Source organism: Polypterus senegalus, chromosome 9 (assembly GCF_016835505.1).
Source record: "Polypterus senegalus isolate Bchr_013 chromosome 9, ASM1683550v1, whole genome shotgun sequence".
NCBI classification, from domain to species: domain Eukaryota; kingdom Metazoa; phylum Chordata; class Cladistia; order Polypteriformes; family Polypteridae; genus Polypterus; species Polypterus senegalus.
In genome coordinates, this window is record NC_053162.1 from 97,042,758 (window position 1) to 97,059,405 (window position 16,648).

The 16,648-nt window shown below is 35.2% G+C and overlaps 1 protein-coding gene across 1 annotated transcript; it reads right to left on the minus strand.

Annotated features, from left to right (window-relative positions):
* Positions 1-668: 668 nt before the first annotated feature.
* On the minus strand, positions 669-16,160 carry hsbp1b (heat shock factor binding protein 1b). The gene is made up of 4 exons (XM_039763503.1): positions 15,987-16,160; positions 14,004-14,070; positions 3,290-3,384; positions 669-1,813 (listed from the first exon to the last, which is right to left on the minus strand). The coding sequence occupies exons 1-4, from the start codon at positions 16,032-16,034 to the stop codon at positions 1,802-1,804; spliced, it is 222 nt and encodes a 73-aa protein (XP_039619437.1). The 5' UTR covers positions 16,035-16,160; the 3' UTR covers positions 669-1,801.
* Between the last annotated feature and the right edge of the window lie 488 nt (positions 16,161-16,648).

A 16,648-nucleotide genomic window follows, 5' to 3' on the forward strand; every position in this document is an offset into this window, starting at 1 on the left:
TCTTGCCTCACAATGGTATCTCGTAAGAAACGTTTTTCATCAGCCCAGGAGTTGTACGCTCTTTACAATGATATGAGCAGTGATGACAAAATGAATCAGTCTTCAGGCAGTGAAATTAAAATGGACAGTAAAACAGAAAGCGATTCAAATAAATCTCTAAGTGACGCTCAACTTTGAGTTTCTGTTGACCCTGCATTAAATAAGCCAGCACCACCTCGTTTTTTTGATTTGGTGGGGCAGCCACGAATAAAAGTGAATGTTGAAAGCCACTCAAGTTATTTCTTGATAATAACATGACTGAAAGAACTGCAGAGATGAACTGCTATGCTGAACAGTGTTACTGTACACCTAAGCAGTTTCCAATTCAAAGATATACCACACACACACAAAAAAAAAAAAAACATTTTGGCAGTAATTGTACGTGTGTGTGTGATATTACCACACATCAGTATTGTTACTCATTATTTGTATCAGACTATTTACACTTTGTGTTTTGTACATTTTACAGTAGACGGATGAGATTTAATAAGTCATTTTCCAAGCCAAATTAATGCAATGTTTTACTTTTTTTTTGTTTTTGAGAACGTTAAGGAGGTTAAATTCTCTGTAAAACTTTAAGAAGGGAGTCAAAACTAAGATATTCAAGAACAAAAGACAGTTACCATGCATTATGGACCATAAACAAGTGATTTTGTTTAATAATTTAACACATGGTATACATTAGTCATTATGAAGTACAGAAACATAGCAACCGATTACTAAGATTAAAACATACAAAAACCCAAAAGGGGAGGGGCTAAAAGCAGGCAAGGTATGTGTTTAAAAAGTCTAATCTAACAACTGTTTTTCTTTCCCATTTTAATTAAGTAGCAAGAAAACTACTGAAATGTAAAAAAAATGCATCAAGCCAGGGATTCTTACTAGCAAAACAGTCTCTTTCAAAACATTTTCAGTTATGTATTTCAGTTATTGAAGTAGTATTCACACCCATTTCTCACTACAGTCTACTATGAAAAATAGTTAGGAAGCCAGTTCTGTGAAGCAAGCATTCAAAAGTTTTGGCATGTTAAAACACTCAATTGGCACCTGATCAAGTCATTATTTCAGTCTTTATACCCACTGTTATCATGACAGCCTCCAAAACACCAGTGCCCTGCTGAGGGTGATGCCATTAATTTAAAAAAAAAACACTGCACACAGGGTATCAATTATGGCTCAAGTATTTGGTCCTTACTATTATACAAAATGGTGTTTTTGAAACATGAGCAAATTTTGCAACACCTTAAAAAGAGAAGCTTTACTGACATTATTGAAAGTTAACGAAGTTATTTTGCCAGAGCACAAGAAAGCTCTATAGTGGTAAAAAATAATCACACTTTACTATAGAAAGAGAAAATTGAAAACAGTCCCCAAAAATACAATCATTTCTGTTCACATTCCCACAGTTACCTGCTCTACAGCAAGATAGTCAAAGAGTCTGATAAAGTATAAAGAACATTAAATAGTAAACTATCCATTTTGATTAACCTTTCTTTGTCGCTCCAGTTCAAGGTGTATGCACTATTCTTAATGGTTCCACAACTGCCTTCAACAAAAGAAGCACTCAATCATTAATTTTCATTTTTAATTTAAACTAAATGAATTAGTGTGCAATTTTGTACCTTGGCGTGAAAGCCAAGCACCACAAATGCATCCATTATCACAATAGTCAATATAAAAAAGGCTTACATACAGAACTATTTAAAAAAAAAAAAAAATACTTAGAAAAACTGATCATCGCCACCAGGAAGAGGTCTTAGGGTTACTTGGCAACCTGTTAAAAAAAATAAATAAAACATAAGTCAACATTATATAGCTTTTTGCAGTAAAGAAAGTGAAGTGTAAAGCTGAAGGTAAAAATTATTCAGCTAAAGAAAGTAGATGCTCTTTAATTAGCTTTTTGGCAACATACACTGTCATATAGACTCCCAAGGGAGACCAAGATGAGCTAAAGGTGTAAAGTATGCATTTATTTGTCTGTAAATTCAAAGTAGAGCAATTAACAGTTCAAGATTGCATCAAGAGAAGAAAACTGAAATGTAGAATAAAAACAGACTGTCATTCTTAAGTACAACGCCAGACAACAGGAAACCAACTGCTAAGAAAAATACAGGGGGCTTTAAAGAATTTTACAGGAGGTAGGCTTATGGAAATCACTAGCATCTTATAAATGACAAACATGAGCGAACAATCTTAAATCGGCACACAGCTATACCAAGTAAAACTGGCTGAACGGTGCATATATCTGGTAACAGTCTTGAGTTTACCAGCAATGAAATGCCAGATACCTTGCCACCCGTAGGAGGAGTAAATCCTCATTTTTACATTTTCTGTGTTGTCACAAGTGGTCTGACCGTTTTATAGTTGTTCTTTCAGCGAGTACATAAAGGATAATAATTTCAGGAGTGTATACTGACAGATTTATAGATTGGGACTGTTTTAATTTAAACATGCTTACCAGCTTGCTTTTTACCCAGACTTTTTTTTTTTTTAATTTTTTTTTTAATACAACTTGAGAATGTTTCCACCATTTTCATTTAAAATATGTTACATGTATAGATATAGTTATTGTGTTGCTTAGGTTGAGGGAATTGTGTATAGTTTTTGTATACATCTTAACACATGTAGACTCCTGCACCACCACTGCAATTCCCATTTGGGGTCAAATATCTCAAATATGATCAAACAGAACCTACTATTGTAATACTTGGAGGTTATGATGAAACTGTAGATATTAGCGAGAAAAATAAAAGCATTCTACAGTGACTAAAATTACAACAGTGAGCAAGTCTATAAACAGTCTACAATGAAATAAACATAGCAACATCATGTCCAACATAGTACCAAAGATAACACTCATTGTCACTGCCTGCTCTTTTCTTGTTTAGAGATTTCAAACTAGTATATCAGGTCAAAGATGTGCTACATCAAACTAAATCAGACAGGTGGCGAACAGGGCCAACAAAACCAAGACCATTTGTTGCCCTAAAAACCTTGGCTAGGCAACATGTACTGACCACACAATGGAAAAGTGAATAATCAGTCTGAAGAAAGAAATGGAGAAAAGCAATAGAGTGTAAATATGTTAAAGAAAATAAAAATACTAAGAACAAATATCACTAACATCAGTTGGAACTAGCAACATTAAAAACAATACTAAATGTTTTCTGGACAATAGACTCAGTGTCACAATACTATATAGTGTCTTTCAGAAAGTACATTCAAATTCAATTAATAATGTAATGCTTACCTTGTTTTCCCCTTCAATTTCTTCTACTCCTGCTTGTGTCATTAGGTCTGCTATATTCTTTTCCAACTCATCAATACGAGTGCTCATCTCATCAAGTTAATTTATTAAGAAAAATACTTCAAGTAGATAGCTTATCAGCAAATGAAAATACAAGACAATCTGCGTGTATAACATACTAAGAACCAACATGGGTGGAAAAACGTTAATAGAAGAATCTGTAGTAAATAAATTTTAAAAAAATGTATGGTGAATGTACTGCATGTTACCTCTTTAGTTAGAAACACTATTGGATCAACACACATTTTCAATAATGGTAGGAATGCTCCCATCAGTTTTTTTTTTTTTGTTTTTTTTTGGCCAATACCAAAAAAAACTTTGTATCAGTATACTGCTGCTGGATTATGTGAATTTCCCCTTGGGATTAATAAAGTATCTATCTATCTACCAATCAATGATTTCATGTTACTTGATGGTCCAGTTCCAATACCGTTACAGATTTTTTTTCTTTATCCCATTAAAAAACTTACAAGAATCTCTTGCATAACCAGACAAAACAAAAGTTATTGCCTACATTAAAGTTTTTATAATTAAAAACTAGAGCACAGGTGTTATCTTTTCATTTTAATTACCAAAATGAAATTCTTTAGGCTTATTTTTCAGTGACCATAAAATGCTAAAATAACATTTCCTTAAAATACACACTTAAACTAATAACATATGCACAAAAATATTAATTCATAATACACATGGCATAAAAGAAAATAAAATGCTTCTCATTATTACAAGCTGTCATATTGTTTAGCTTTTTCTGCAATGTGCCAATCTAAAATGAGGCTTAATTAAAAAGTTTCCGCCATTTCACTAACAACGACAAAAAAAAAAAAAAAATTATATATACGCACACATACTCGCACAATCAATTGATATTGGCAATTAAAATGCTGCTTAAATTGACATACACTTATATTTTAATTATTTTAAATCAATTTGACTACTGTACATCATTTTGCTGTTAAAATAAACATTTACTATATTTATACAGGTGTGTTTTTCATCGGTGTATCAACCGGACATTCATAATTCTAGATATGACTGTAAAATATGGAAAACCATTTTAATAATGTAGTACTTGTTTTTTTTAACCAAAACTTGTGCTGCATGACACATAGCAACATATAAACACAGTACAAATCTTAAAAAGTGTATTGTTTAATAAGCAGCAATTCAAAATTCATCTTTATCTTTTCTTTTACAAATTAAAAGTGTAAACTGCTGTATTTTAAACAAGCTCACTATCCAAAGTAAAGTGATGCCCGTTTTAATTTAAAGGACAAAACAAAGGTACACTATATATATATTCCTTAAAGTAGCTTTTCTTGCCGTTTGTCTAGTTGCACAGACCTTCTCGGATTACTTTTTTTCCAGTTTATTACTCCACTTTCTTTAACGTAAATGCCAATACACCAATCGCTTCTCGTCCTCTGATTAAAGACATGCTTCCACTTGCTACTCTTTGTTTATACTCTTGGAAGTTCACTGCAAGAGAAAAAGAGACACTAACTGGCTCATCTATCGTAAAACCTTACGTAAAGGAGCACTACAATTAAATTACTCTAAAGCTTAGAAAAGCGGCCTGAAAAATCTTGGTTTTTGCAACTGGCCTTTTTACCGACAGTCTTTTTAGTGAAAAATCATCTGATTTCGATCGGCGGCCTATCAATCGGAGCATCCCTAATTAATGGTCAAGTGTGCAGATGCATATGTCTTGATTGTATTTCAATATCTTTTTATTAAGTCCACCAGCTTTCAAAGAATCAACCATAGGTACTAAAATAATGTAAAATATGCAGAAAGATCAGAAGGATCAGCTGACTAAGGTCTGGAATTATCTTCACATGGTGTACTGCATAAACTTAGGGTGAATTCTATAAAACTCACTTTATAACCCTGCCACAGATTTTATACTAATGAACTATACAATTGGCATATTGATTAAGACATCTACTTTGTGCAGGGCAAAATTATCTTTTTCCAGCTATTTTCACACAGCTAATTTCACTTTTCATTGACTATCACAATTCCAGTGAGTCACAAGTTTCCTACACTATAAAGGAGCTATAAATAGAGTTTTAAAGAATTCATCCTTAGTGTATGTAAATTCTGACTTCAACTGTAATTTAAGGCCTTTTAATAAATCAAGTTTTGAGGCCTTAAAAGGAATACTCAACCCAAAAATTGTATTTGTTTTGTTACTTTTAGTCTGTAGCGACAACAGAGAAAACCTGTGATGTTTTGTGAAGCCAGTGAGACATCAGAGACCTGTATTAGCCAATGCTGGAGATGTCACTAGCCTGCAGAAGTACAGAGATAAAATTTAACACTAGAAGCACCAGAGTCGATGGCAACTTTTAATCTTTATTTCATCAGTGTCACATTCATGTTTGACTTTTCCTAATTTGCTATGTGAATTACTGTCTGTCTATCTTCAGTAGACAACAATGAAATCTATACTAATAAAAGGCAAAGCCCTCACTCACTCACTCATCACTAATTCTCCAACTTCCCGTGTAGGTAGAAGGCTGAAATTTGGCAGGCTTATTCCTTACAGCTTACTTACAAAAGTTGGGCAGGTTTCATTTCGAAATTCTACGCATAAGGGTCATAACTGGAAGCTATTTTTCCCCATATAATGTAATGGAGTCTTGAGTTGGAGATGGCCGTGGGGGGCGGAGTTTCGTGTGACATCATCACGCCTCCTACGTAAGTACATAGAGAACAAGGAAGAACTCCAAACAGCGATGAGCACAAAACGCCATTTCACAATTGAGAAGGCAGAAAAACATTATGAAGCAAATGATGCATACAAGCATATTCATAAGTACAGCTACTGCGGAAACAAAGCACGGCGTGAACCGTAAGTTTATATTAAATTAAGTTCATAGACAGGCTGCCACTAGCGTTTGTAATTTAGTGCCTGCCCATATAAGGCCGCCCATCAGCGGCAATCCAATACAAACACTGCCGGTAAATGTTCACGGGTGAAGGACTATGCTTATGCAGAGGAAGATGAGATGGTCAGGGTGGTGTTTGGCACAAACTCATTGAAACTGCGAGAGAAACTTTTAAGTGCGGGTCTTAGCTGACATTACACGAGATGGCACCAGTACAGCTGGGAACCTTCGATGCAAGAACACCAAGCGGCTCACGTGAACTGACGCAATGCGCAGACAAAAAGCAACAGTTCCAAAGAGTGCTGAACAAAAACCGAATTACACAATTGAGAAGGCAGCAAAAAATATGAAGCGCCTTATACATACAATCATATTCATAAGTGCAGCTACTGAGGAAACAAAGCACACGGTGGAAAAAGTGAATGTCCTGCTAAAGGAAGACAGTGTAAAAAAACCCGTGCATGCAGTTTGTCACATCACAGATAAAAGGAAGACGAGCTGTTTATTGATGCAGTAAGGAACTAATCGATGAATGAAACCTCTTATCTTTACAACGATTGACAAACACGGAATGTAACTTGAACACATCCTACAAATACGAGCCTGATTGAAAGAAATAATGATAATCAAATCCTTGATGACAGCAACATTCAATAACACTCACAAAACAATTACTGTATATTGACAATCATGTTACGTTATTTTTAAAATGTTCCCTTTTCTTTTCATAACTTCTACTTCTCCACTGCGTACACGGGTATATATATATAAATGTATATATATACCCGATCTACAATACATACTTTAGCATAGACAAGCCACACGCTGTGGCTAATTGTAGAGTCTTAAGCCTCTAACGCCGACATTGAGGTTCGATTCCCGAGAGGGGTGTACTGACTATGTACTGCGCTACCGATTCATTTTACCTTGCATCTCCTTGGTTTGGGACGTATGAAAAATATTAGGTTAACGCAGAATCATGTTACGCTATTTTTAAAATTTTCCCTTTCTTAGCACAAGCACAGCTGAGAAGCTTCGATGCATGTACTCCATAACGCGTTAAAAATAACGATTTAATCACACTTTCAATTCCAAGCAAACGGAACTTTTGTCAATGCATGATTTCCTGGTACATCCATTACACTGATGCACACATCACAGCTACAAAAATGTTAGAGTCGGAATAAAGCGCTCCTACGACTGATCATTTCGACTACCGAGCGAAGCCTTGATAAAAGCATGGTTTTGTGCACACTGAAAAGCAAGCAAAATTAGATGCATTACAGAAAGTGGACTTTGTGGCTCTTACTGGGGATCATTGGACTTCCGTGACCGTTAGTAATTCTAAATACATCTAATTACAAAATGTTCAATGATCACACTGTTTTAGCCTAATGTACAAAATAATTTTGGCTAATGTTACTCAGAGTTTAAAGAGTAAGCTGGTCAAATTACCTTTTATGTTTCTGACTTATTTTTTTAAGAAGAAAAACTGCACTTTATGTTGAAATTTTTGTTATTATTATTTAAAGACAATACTATTCTGAAAATGTACTTAAAGTACTTAAACTACCACTTTATTTTTAAGTCTGCCCAATTTTAACCAGGGATGATATTTTTGTTTCTGTTTTGAATTCAAATGCAGTTTAAAAGCTTTTTTTTCAGAAATTAAAACAGCTTCAGTTTACAATATTCATGTCCATGTCTATTATTTGATTCTGTAAGCCCACTAAAACCGTTTTAAATTAAAAAAAAAACATTTGCGATTTGGGGCAAATTTACGTGTGATTACATACGATTAATCAAGATTAATTCTTACACAGCCTCTAATTAATTGGATTAATTTTTTAATGAGTCCCACCTAATATATATATATATGTAGATATATATATGTAGATTTGTATATATATGTGAATATACAGTATATATGTAGATATGTATATGTTGTATATACAGTATGTATATATGTGTGTGTGTATATATATATATATATATATATGCCAGCAACACTCATGACAATGACAAAACAATTACATTGTCAATCATGTTACGTTATTATTAAAATGTTTCCTTTTCTTTTTACTTCTCCGCTGCCAATCGCAGGTATTTTACTACATATACATATATACATATATATATATATACATATACATATATATACATATACATATATATATACACACACACACACATATATATATATATATATATATATACATACATATATATACACATATATATATATACATACATACATACACATACATACATATATATATATATATATACATACATATATACATACATACATATATATATATACACACACATACATATACATACATACATACATACATACATATATATATAGATAGATATATAAATAGATAGATATGACAACACTCATATCAATGACAAAACAATTACATTAACAATCATCTTACGTTATTTTTAAAATGTTTGCTTTTCTTTTCATAACTTCTTTAACACACTACTTCTCCGCTGCGAAGCGCGGGTATTCTGCTAGTTATTAATAAAAAAGACACTTACAAACATTGTTTCATTACATGTGACAAAGGAAAAAAAAAACTGCCAGCATAGTTATTTCAATTACATAAAAAATATCTATAATCTAAATTGAAATGACATTGCATGGTTTTACTAACACTGTGTAAAATGAAGAACACAGCTAGCACAAATCTGATGTGGGGAAGGGAGAACATGTGAAGTGGCAAACAGTGAATGGAGCATTTGCCTCACATTTGAAAAGCACAGTGGGGGATGGTGACTAACTTGGAAAGACTTCACTGACACTGCAGACCCAAGAATGAAAGCAAATATAAGAATAAATGGTGGACTTTTTTTTGAAAATGGAAGGGCCGATGCAATGTGGCACTTGACTGTAAATAAGATTCCTTTAAGGTTGGGAGATAATAAAAAAACACAAACACACACTTTTGAGTACACCTAAACTGAGATGCTGGTACACGTATTGAATTACATCCATTATATATATATATATATATATATATATATATATATACAGTCATGTGAAAACATTAGGACACCCTTTGAAAGCATGTGGTTTTGTAACATTTTTAATAAATGGTTATTTCATCTCCGTTTCAACAATACAGAGAGATTAAAGTAATCCAACTAAACAAAGAAAACTGAGGAAAAGTCTTTTCAAGATCTTCTGTAAATGTCATTCTACAAAAATGCCTATTCTAACTGAGGAAAAAGATAGGACACCCTTGCCCCTAATAGCGAAGCGTTACCTCCTTTGGCTGAAATAACTGCAGTGAGACGGTTCTTGTAGCCATCTACCAGTCTTCGACATCGGTCTGAGGAAATTTTACCCCACTCCTCAATGCAGAACTTTTTCAGCTGTGAGATGTTTGAGGGTTTCTTGCACGCATACAGCCCTTTTCAAGTCACCCCACAGCATCTCAATGGGATTCAAATCTGGACTTTGACTTGGCCATTCCAGGACTCTCCATTTCTTCTTTTTCAGCCAATCTTTGGTTGATTTACTAGTATGTTTTGGGTCATTGTCATGTTGCATGGTCCAGTTCCGCTTCAGCTTTAATTTTCTAACTGATGGTCTCACATGTTCTTCAAGCACCTTCTGATACACAGTAGAATTCATCGTGGATTCTATGATGGTGAGCTGACCAGGTCCTGCTGCAGCAAAGCAGCCCCAAACCATGACACTTCCACCTCCATGCTTCACAGTTGGTATGAGGTTCTTTTCTTGGAATGCTGTGTTTGGTTTACGCCAAACATGTCCTCTGCTGTTGTGTCCAAATAATTCAATTTTGGACTCATCTGTCCAAAGAACATTATTCCAGAAGTCCTGGTCTTTGTCAACTTTATCTCTGGCAAATGTCAGTCTGGCCTCGATGTTTCTCTTGGAAAGCAAAGGTTTCCTCCTTGCACACCTCCCATGCAAGTTAAACTTGTACAGTCTCTTTCTGATTGTAGAGGCATGTACTTCTACATCAACAGTAGCCAGAGCCTGCTGTAGTTCTCGAGATGACACTTTAGGGTTTTGGAGACCTCTTTTAGCATCTTGCGGTCTGCTCTTGGGGTGAACTTGCTGGGGCGACCAGTCCTGGGCATGTTGGCAGTTGTTTTGAAAGCCCTCCACTTGTAGACTATCTTCCGGACAGTGGAATGGCTGATTTCAAAATCTTTTGAGATCTTTTAAATCCCTTCCCAGACTCATAGGCTGCTACAATCTTTTCTGAAGTCCTCTGACAGCTCTTTTGTTCTCACCATGGTGCTCACTCTCACTTCAACAGTCAGGAGCACACCAAACTAAATGTCTGAGGTTTAAATAGGGCAAGCCTCATTCAACATGCAGAGTAACAATCTACTAATTATGTGCACCTGGTGTGATATACCTGTGTGAGATCTGAGCCAATTTAAGAGGGAATACATGTGAGGGTGTCCTATCTTTTCCTCAGTTAGAATAGGCATTTTTGTAGAATGACATTTACAGAAGATCTTGAAAAGACTTTTCTTCAGTTTTCTTTGTTTAGTTGGATTACTTTAATCTCTCTGTATTGTTGAAACGGAGATGAAATAACCATTTATTAAAAATGTTACAAAAACCACATGCTTTCAAAGGGTGTCCTAATGTTTTCACATGACTGTATATATATATATATATATATATATATATATATATATATATATATATATATATATATATATATATATACTGAAAACCAACTGTTTATTCTTATATTTGCATAAACTTTCATGTCTGCCATATCTGTGAAAACACTGTAAGTGAGCAGCATTTACTCAAGGATTGCTCTGTCCACATTGTGTCATTTCACGTGTTCTCCTTTCCCAACTTAAAAACGATGCTAGCTATTCACTGCATATACAGTTTTGCTTCCATATCAGACACTTGGCACACTTCACATGCTTGACACACACTGTGCAGAAATTCATTATGTGTTAGAACTTAAGTCTGCACAATGTTACTACCCAATCTGTTCTCGAGCTGGATATGTACTCTGCATGTGCTTTTTAAAAAAAAAAAAAAAAGGTGTTTTCATAATGAGATTATGACAATACTTTGTCACACAGCCTAGATTCATTGCATGCTCCGTCTCTACTGCTGGATTAAGCAGACAAGGGTAGTGACAAGGTTAACAATGCCAAGCATATAATGTAATGTATAATGCAGTTGTAGTGAAAGCAGCTCAGGAAGCGTAGGATATAAACAACTCAAGTATTGTGGACTTCGAGTAGAATTTTAATCTCAGGGATGCATGGTGGTCTGGTAGTTTGCTAGCACTGATGCATCACAGTTCAGATCACATTGGCGATAATAATCTGTTTGGCATAGTTGGTACATCTGTACCCTAGCATGGGAACACAACATTTTTCAAAAAAAGCAAATCTTGCCAATTTGTAATTAAAATGCATACCTATACTGACAATTTTATATGCAAAAAAAAACAGTACATCAACTACAAATTCCAAAGCAGTACTTATTAGAAGATAAATTAATCTCAGGCATAAGTAGCAGCCCTTCGGCACTGCTTGCACCGGTTTAATATTTCACAAGTAACAATCAAATAGTTTGGTCACCAACCTAAATTGGCTTCAGAGATGGTAATCCGTTGCTCTGAATTTATACCAGTGTAGGTGCCAAAAAGGAAGGCCAGGCATTCTGGCCAGGATAATGGAAGGATTATTACCTGGCCAGGAGGCCATAATGGAAGGATCAAGCAAACAGGCTCACTGGGGGCAGTACATTTCCCCATATGGCAGGTGGAAGTGTTCCTCAGGGCTGAACCCAATCAGAACACCCACAGGGTGGCATAGGGAGGATAAACACGCAGCCCAGTCAGGGTCTTTGGGGACCAGCAGAGGGTGCTACCAGGAGAGGACCGCTCCGATTTCCGTATTACTGTTAGTGCTCTGGATAACTTCGGCAGGAGACAAGAAGCAGTTCCTAGGTAGACTTTAAAAGGGAGCCCACGGCCTCACTTGAACAAAGTCAGAGGTGGAGTCAGTGGGTAACGCTCTCTTAAGAGTAGAATTGTGAGTGTAAGAGAGCTGGTATTCACATGAAAAGAGCAATTTTGTCAAATAAAAATATTTACTTAAACCATTAATTGTGTTGGGTATTGCTGTGCCTGTGGTTTGGGACTCAGTGGCACAGCCCCCTCCCCAAAGTTACACTAGATAGTTTAGCTCCCAAGTGGCACAGCTCTGCAAGAGTTTTGGTTAAAACCCAAAGTATAAAACGAAGTGCAGAATTTAAAGACATTACTTTTACTGGACCTCTATTTCATACAAACTCAACATATTGATTGGCATTCTACTCAAACTTGCAGTTAGTGGGCCTTTTACTTTCAATCTCATTGCCTTTAAAAATGGACTAACCACTGAGAAGAATGAAATTTGTTTCAAGGACCATGATTCTATTCTTGGAAGTATATTTCTAAGTCCAATTTCATGTGTGCTACAGCAAATGAATAGTCTACTCCAGCATAACCTGATTCATTTTAAGTGTCAATCTTAATGTATTAAACTTCAGAATATTCCTATGTTTTAAAATATTAAAAATAGATTTTGGCATTATTTCATCTCATTCCGCCTGTCTTTTAACCCGAGATTCACCCAGGCTGTAAAAGCTGTCCTAAAAACGATAGTCCTGACTGTCACTGGGGCAAATGTATAGACGCATCTTGTGTCATTACCAAAGATTACTCTGGCTGTAAAAGTGCCAATTGTTGCTCAGGAAACGATATAGGCCTGTCTTGCGTAAGTGCCAGGCCCAACTGTTACCCACACAACGGTGCAGATATCTCTTCTCGTAGCCTCACAAACGTTTATCAGCAGCTCAGGTGTTGCATGCTCTTGACAGTGATGACAAAGTAAATCTGTCTTCAAGCAGTGAAACTGAAATGGACAGTGAAATCTAAAGTGATTCTGATGAATCTGAAAGCGATGTTCATGTCAATTGCACATCTGTAGGGTGCTGTTCAAAAGCTGATCAGTCTAAAAAGAAAATCTGCAAGGAATCACACTACTCTTGTCCCGACTGCAACACTGGATTGTGCATTTCACCTTGCTTCAAAATGTACTACATAAACAATACATTTTGATAGTGTATATGGTATTAGTATTATTTTTATTATTTGTATCATTATACTTTCTACGCTTCTCTGTACGTTTAGTGTTTTGCAAGTTTTACAGTAGAAAGATAAGATTTAATACACATGTCCATTTTGAAGAAAAAGTAGCAATGCTTTTTACATGTTATTTTGGGACAAAATATAATGCTAAGGAGACTACAAGAATTCTATAGATTTCTGCTTACACTATGCCTACGAATTCCAATTATGTGAAGTCATCAGCAGTTAAATTTACATGGATTAAAATATTATTTTACCATGAAGCTTACATCATACACACAAGTCATAATAAAAGTAGAACCGCAGCAGTGTAAACCTTAAGAATCATGCTGGTACAGAAGCAAATATAGTAGTAAGAGTATGAGGGGGACATGTTCCAAAATACTATGCAGTCAGTGTGATGTAGACAGCTCTCACCACAAGTCCTGGATTTTTTTTTTTCTTTTAAAGAAATCAAGCATTCAAAAACTGTGGTGTACAGACAAAATTACCTATATCAACTTAATATGTTTCAGAGATACTACATACAAATAAGGAGGATTTAAAAAGTGATAAATATAAATCTGCTTTAAAATATAACATGCCAAAAAAGGATATTTCTTCCAATTATCTGATCTGACATTGTTTGAAATTTGTCTTGCATTTGTTGAAGCAAATTCTGCACCTGAAATAAACAAAAACAAAACACGCTTTAAAGCATAATTTATGAGTAATACGAAGTACTGCAAAACCATGCAATACTATGTACAGAACAATTTGGTCATGGGCATTGTACATTAAGCAGATAGTGTGGTGTGGTATAGTAGATTATACACTCTGCCTAACACACCACAATTACTCCACTATATGAACATGTGCAAGTCATTTAACCCTGCCTCTATTTTAAGAAAAAAAAATTGTTTAACATATCAAATTTCTTTGGATACCAAATTGCTTTTGTGTACCAAATAGATGATATTAAATCATATGCAAAATAAACACTTACTTTGACTTTATTTACTTTCACTAGAAAAACGACAAATGTGAAGTACACAAGACTGATTTACAGGAATGTCTCAACCTGTTTGCCTTCATGTTCAACATATGTGCAATATATAGCACATAAATTGTATACAAGTATCTATCTACATAGCAGTAACATTAGTGTTAACATAATTTTGACTCGCTCTGTATTTAACTATGAGATTCCATCCAACCCGCTATATCCTAACTACAGGGTCATGGGGGTCTGCTGGAGCCAATCCCAACCAACACAGGGCGCAAGGCAGGAAACAAACCCCAGGCAGGGCGCCAGCCCACCGCTGGCACGCACACACACACACACACACACACACACACACACACACCAGGGACAATTTAGAATCGCCAATGCGCCTAACCTGCATGTCTTTGGACTGTGAGAGGAAACCAGAGTACCGGGAGGAAACCCACGCAGACATGGGGAGAACATGCAAACTCTACGCAGAGTGGACCCAGGAAGCGAACCTGGGTCTCCTAAATGTGAGACAGCAGCGCTACCCACTGCGCCACCATTATGAGATTCCTACGTCAGTAAACGGTCATCAAAGTAGATGTAAAACTAAAAGTTGTTCATAAATGTATTTATAATGCTGCTTTAACACAGTTTAAAAACACATGAGGTTCACCATACACTTATATACATACACACACACTTACGTATATATATATATATAAAATAAAGAGGTCCTTGATTATTATTGATTCGTTTTATAAACTAAAATTTAAAGAAAAGATACAATAAGCAAGAAACCACCCCTCAGACGTTTTACTAAATACACAGGCCATTAAGCACGTCCAACTTATTTAACGTTTAAATACATTAAGCAAATAGAACGTCCACCTTAAGGTATCACTTAACATTACAGAGTTTAGTGACAAAATTTTATAAGCAAATTACTAAAAAAAATAATTAGATTTGACAAATGTTATTAATCCCAAGGGGAAAATGTAGATGCATACTGCATCAGAAACATAAAACGATACAGAATCAAATGACAAATAATACGATCAATAATGTATATTGTGCAAACATTTAGAAATGCCCTTTGAGTATAATAAATATTCATAAAATAGAGAAGATAAGGTATCTTGTCAAATCCAGCCCTTATTAGTGTATTCCATATAATTTTGCAGGGAAACCTTGGTAACCAACAACAACTGAGGTAGCGTCCTCAACGATGAAGCCAAACAGTTAGTAATGAATAATAGGAAACAATACATCTTCTAAGGGCACGTTTTAGAAAACGTACACATGTATATCAATAACTGCAAATAATACACACTTCTGCTAAAAGAAAAACAAACGTTTGAAGAGTTACATTAACGTACGGTTCTGCTTTCTATTGCATGGTCGTATTCTCTTTGGATATACGTGTGAAAAGCTTAAACTACACGTTTTTATTTCTCAGAGCAAGACATGCACATATTTCAACAGTGTCCATAAAAATTTGATGGCAGTGTAACATTTCCACATATCAAACATTAATCAACAACGCACACTTACAATTATTAATTTCGTAAACAGGCCTGAAAATTAAAATGTACACGCTTTGCTCTTACCACTGCCGTGAGATCTTGAACCGACTTGGGGTCTGTTTCTGACATCATTCACGAATTCGACGATTATTTGTATAGCGTACACTCCACTACTATTTTACTAATCTTGATATGTTTATACACAACCACCAACACCACCCTGTCAATTCGCCTGTACGTCTTTTCTAACGCGCAAACGCATTAAATTACGCTAGTGACGTCACAAACACATTCTCTCGAGATTCCAATCGAGTGACAGCGCACTGATTCTTGGGAAATACAGTTTTTAACGCGCCATCGTTTTGCCTGCGGCACCCGCTACTTCCAGTCCGTACCCGCGTATAGTAATTGAGCTCTGGGAGGTCAACCAGAAAGTTCACGAGGAGGCGGAGTAATACTAAAACTGACTAACAAATACGCACGTTAGGTAACTGAAAAGCATAATAGTTCTTTTAAGAAGGATTTCTCATAAAATGAATATATGTAAAACGTCTCCTACAAAAATTATTTATACTGTATAGTAAAACCGACATTAAAAAAAATACTTGTTTTGGAATTCAAACGTGATTATCAGAATGGTTAATCTACATTTTATTTGTATTGTGTAAACATCATTATTTTGCTTAAATAAAACTTTAGGGAAATATGTCATTGGTCAAAATTCAAACGTACTTCTTAAATAAAAC

Bases quoted from the DNA above. Each gene is read 5' to 3' on its own strand.
- hsbp1b (XM_039763503.1), bottom strand. From the start codon at position 16,034: ATGATGTCAGAAACAGACCCCAAGTCGGTTCAAGATCTCACGGCAGTG. The intron at 14,071-15,986 runs GTAAGAGCAAAG...TGTTTATTTCAG, and splicing joins TTCAAGATCTCACGGCAGTG to GTGCAGAATTTGCTTCAACA. The intron at 3,385-14,003 runs ATATCCTTTTTT...TAATAAATTAAC, and splicing joins AGATCAGATAATTGGAAGAA to TTGATGAGATGAGCACTCGT.